Source organism: Lottia gigantea (assembly GCF_000327385.1).
Source record: "Lottia gigantea unplaced genomic scaffold LOTGIsca_12, whole genome shotgun sequence".
Lineage (NCBI taxonomy): Eukaryota > Metazoa > Mollusca > Gastropoda > Lottiidae > Lottia > Lottia gigantea.
This window is the reverse complement of record NW_008707225.1, coordinates 3,824,388-3,828,095: the sequence shown is the minus strand read 5'-3', so window position 1 is coordinate 3,828,095 and position 3,708 is coordinate 3,824,388. Positions and strand designations below refer to the sequence as shown.

Below are 3,708 nucleotides of genomic sequence, written 5' to 3'. Positions count from 1 at the left end.
TTAGGGGGGGGGGGGGGGAGGGGAGGGGTGAGAGGGATAGGGAGCAAAGCCGGACCAGCATCTTTAACGCCACTGTAAACATTTTGATTTCACAAATCGATTTGATGTGTTGGATACTCAAAGGGAATAAAACTGACACTTTTCAAAATATAAAAATGTATACTACTAACGGCAAGGTATACAATATAAGAGGTAAGGTTTATAGGATAGTTCATTAGAAAAATTCCACATACTCGGTAGGCATTTTGTTGTTTATTGGCGAGCTTTTCGTTAGATTATCATTCTGAAAACTTCACAGCCTAAAGGTTTTAGGCGAACGATTGGAAAACTAATATTGTGATAAATCTTTCACAGAAAAAGTTAAAAATTCTGAAAGAGCAAACTATTAAAACGTCTTGTTAAAAGAGACAGTTTGCATTTTCGGGAAATGATTTTTGTCTTGAATACATGTATAGGCAAATACCCTTCAGAAGTACTAAAACGAGAATCGCACATTCTCTTCCAGCGAGCTGTAAACAATATAACTAATATGCTTAGCTAAAACAAAATCCCGTTTCTAAGACAAAGGTATGATTGGTCGAACGTGTTGCTTCAAAATGATGCTGGTAAACAGCATGCTGGGAATTTTAAAGATTTCTATTTAAGTCCACGAGAGTGCTTGGTGATTTCGTTTTTTACTTGACAAGAAAGATGAAACCGAAGGTCATAGCGACTACTAGATTTCGACTTGCTGCTCTCTGACTTCCACCTGGAGTAAGTCCCAAATCAACATTACAATAATGTCCACTACACTGTGAAAGACACTCATATCCCAAAACATCCTCATTACAAACATCTTCTGTTTCGCGTGGTAAATTTGAGCAGCCACGAAGTAGAAATGTTGGTAACATAGTTTCTGAAGAATAAGTTACATAATGGTTATTAGAAAGGTAATGCCCACTGCATGTATTAACGTACATTTATAGAAACTTGGTTCATTTTGCACATAATGCTATTATAGCATTGGCTATTAAACGTTTATTTGGTGCAAGATATTATAGCATTTTGAGTTATAATGGCAAAGAAAATTTGATATAAAATTGAATAATGCTGAAAAAGGCTCACTTGAATTTCGTGATGATCGAATTTGTTTGTTGATTCTCCCAAGGTTTCGAGTTTTTTATGTTTATATAATTCTGTATTAAAACGACATCTATATAAATTATATACTATATCAATTTTAAACTATTATATTTTATTTGTATGCTCTCACCTTTATCCCATCTACTTTGTATTAAACACAATCCTGGACATTTAACGTTATTTTGTATTTCAGTCATGTTTTCTGCCTCGTATATACATGATGTATCTTTCATATTGCTTTGATATTGGCAAGTACGACACACATATCTTTCCACTGAAATACAGTAACATTATTTATTGAAGGTCAAGTTGGGTCATTTAGTTATAAACCTATCCAAAACTGACAATAGTGTAATAAAAAAAAGTCCATCCTTTGTTTGAACTTCACAAGATCTTTCTGAGCTAGTCTCATAGATGCATGAATCTTTTAATTTTAAATTTTTACACGGCTGAATTATCTGAATGGTCGTTGTGACTGAAACACGCGGCAAATAAATTTGTTTCGGACACTACTGAAAGTCTGAATAAAAGTTTTTAACGGACTTTAAGCAATACCAACCTAAAAAGATACAGCTTTTGAGATATACTTGTTTCAGTAATTAATTTCAGCTTTGTATAATAGACACAAATTTCTAATTAATTAAATATCAAATTGTGCCAAAAAGTAACACGGGACCTTTTCATTAAAAGTTATCTTAAATGATAATAGCATGTTTTCATGATTAGTACAGTTTAATCAACCAATCAGATTACAGTATCTTAGTTAAGCTTTGGAATATAAAAAGCTAGAATACTAGAATTAACTATTTGTTTAATTTGGTTCGTCGACGTATTTTAACTTAAGTTATCTTCAAACATTTAATCATCTAAACGAATCTTGAAAAGAAAAACTTTCTTATAATGAATTACTACTCTAAAAAACATTTTTTTCGATATCTGAAGATACTAAGTTAAATAATCAATAACGTACACTTTTTAGTCAATATATAGGTAAAACAAATTGATAATTTGATCGGAACCATTTTAATTTAATTCCCTTAGTTTATAACCTACAGTGATCTTCAAGCTTAAAATCGACGTTCTAGAGTACTTTTTATGGTAAAAAGTGTCTGATCCTGTGATTCACAGATGATAAAAAATAGAGTATCATTACCTGATTGACTGACAGTGAATACAGCACACAGTAAAAGAATCTTTGTCCATGTCTTTGGTAAAGACTCCATTTTAACGGAAAAATTTTCGTCTTCGTGTTGTTCTTTAAAAAGACACCCGAATAAGACACTACATTCTAACAAAGATGTTTTATCACAATATAAATATTGTGGTTATATTCCTCTCGATTATTTCATTTCATTCTAGCCTATATAAAAGTCTTTTTTCTCTATGTATAGATGACAGTATGTTATATTGACAATGTGGGTTAAGTGTGGATGGTGTTTACTCTGAATATACACCATAGGCTATCATCTACTGTATCTATTCAATATCTACTATAGATACCAATTATTTATTAAATTAACTTTGTACTTTTCTATGATCATTAAATCGATGCACTGGGATGCGTAAGATTTGCTTTTAGTGCATTGGATTTGGAAGGTAAATGAGTAAAGAGCGTCTAAATGTTGCAAACATCACGGTTTATTGACATTTACATAGGTTACAGCAACTACACCCAAATCTTTTCACTACACCCAAATCTTTTCACAACATTAAAAAACGTCAAAAAAGAAAATTCAAAACGTGAGTGAAATAATGATTAAACCAAAAAAATGTTTTGTTTTTTTTTAAATCAAACTAAATTAATCAATAATCAAGAAACTGTATTTACATAAACAGAATACTAGAGTTTTTATTTGAAAAAAATGCAAGGCTTAAAGCAATAACCTACATATACAGTTCAAGACAAAAGAAATCCCGGAAGAAATATAGAAGTGCTTTTTTAAAGTGTTGAAATATCTCCATATTCCTCGGACCAACTCAATATTTTAGTAATGGAGGTCATAAGTAGGCTTGTTTCTTGAATAATCCTGAGCCAAAACAAAATAATCTTTTGAAGTAAAGTCCTATTAACAATAGCCTACTCAAGCTTATAAAAGCTCTAAAGTATTTCGCAAATTTATAATATTGTAATTTTTCTATTAGATAAAGATTTTTGGATAACTTGTTTGTTATTCAATATTAAGCGCGATTAATAGCACATTTTTAAAAAGTATTTAAAAACTTCTTGGCCCTTCTCATCTAAAACTCCAGACTTCGAAGTTGTAGTCTGGCTGCTATTATATGGAATAATACAATTTAATAAATCAGAAACAGAAGTAGATCGATTACTTGTTGACTTTCTACTCGAAGAACCAATTTGAATAACACAGACGACAAATCAATGTTAACACAATGTCGTCAATAATGTAATCTTAAACGGCTTAAAGGGTGATGATTATATGCGGCATTACTGCAGATATAAGAAATGATTTTGTTTTGTAAATCGGTTTTCAGCAGATTGATTGTGAAGTTCTTTCGTATATTCGTAGATGGATTTTTTATCTTATAAGTTCGGTAAAACGGTATCTCCCCAATGACTGAACACGT

At 31.2% G+C, this 3,708-nt stretch overlaps 1 protein-coding gene across 1 annotated transcript; it reads right to left on the bottom strand.

The window, feature by feature from the left end:
• Window positions 1-674: 674 nt before the first annotated feature.
• LOTGIDRAFT_157016 (hypothetical protein) lies at window positions 675-2,345 on the bottom strand (the record flags this gene model as incomplete). The annotated part of the gene is made up of 3 exons (XM_009048277.1): window positions 675-895; window positions 1,253-1,396; window positions 2,276-2,345. The coding sequence occupies 3 exons, from the start codon at window positions 2,343-2,345 to the stop codon at window positions 675-677; spliced, it is 435 nt and encodes a 144-aa protein (XP_009046525.1).
• Between the last annotated feature and the right edge of the window lie 1,363 nt (window positions 2,346-3,708).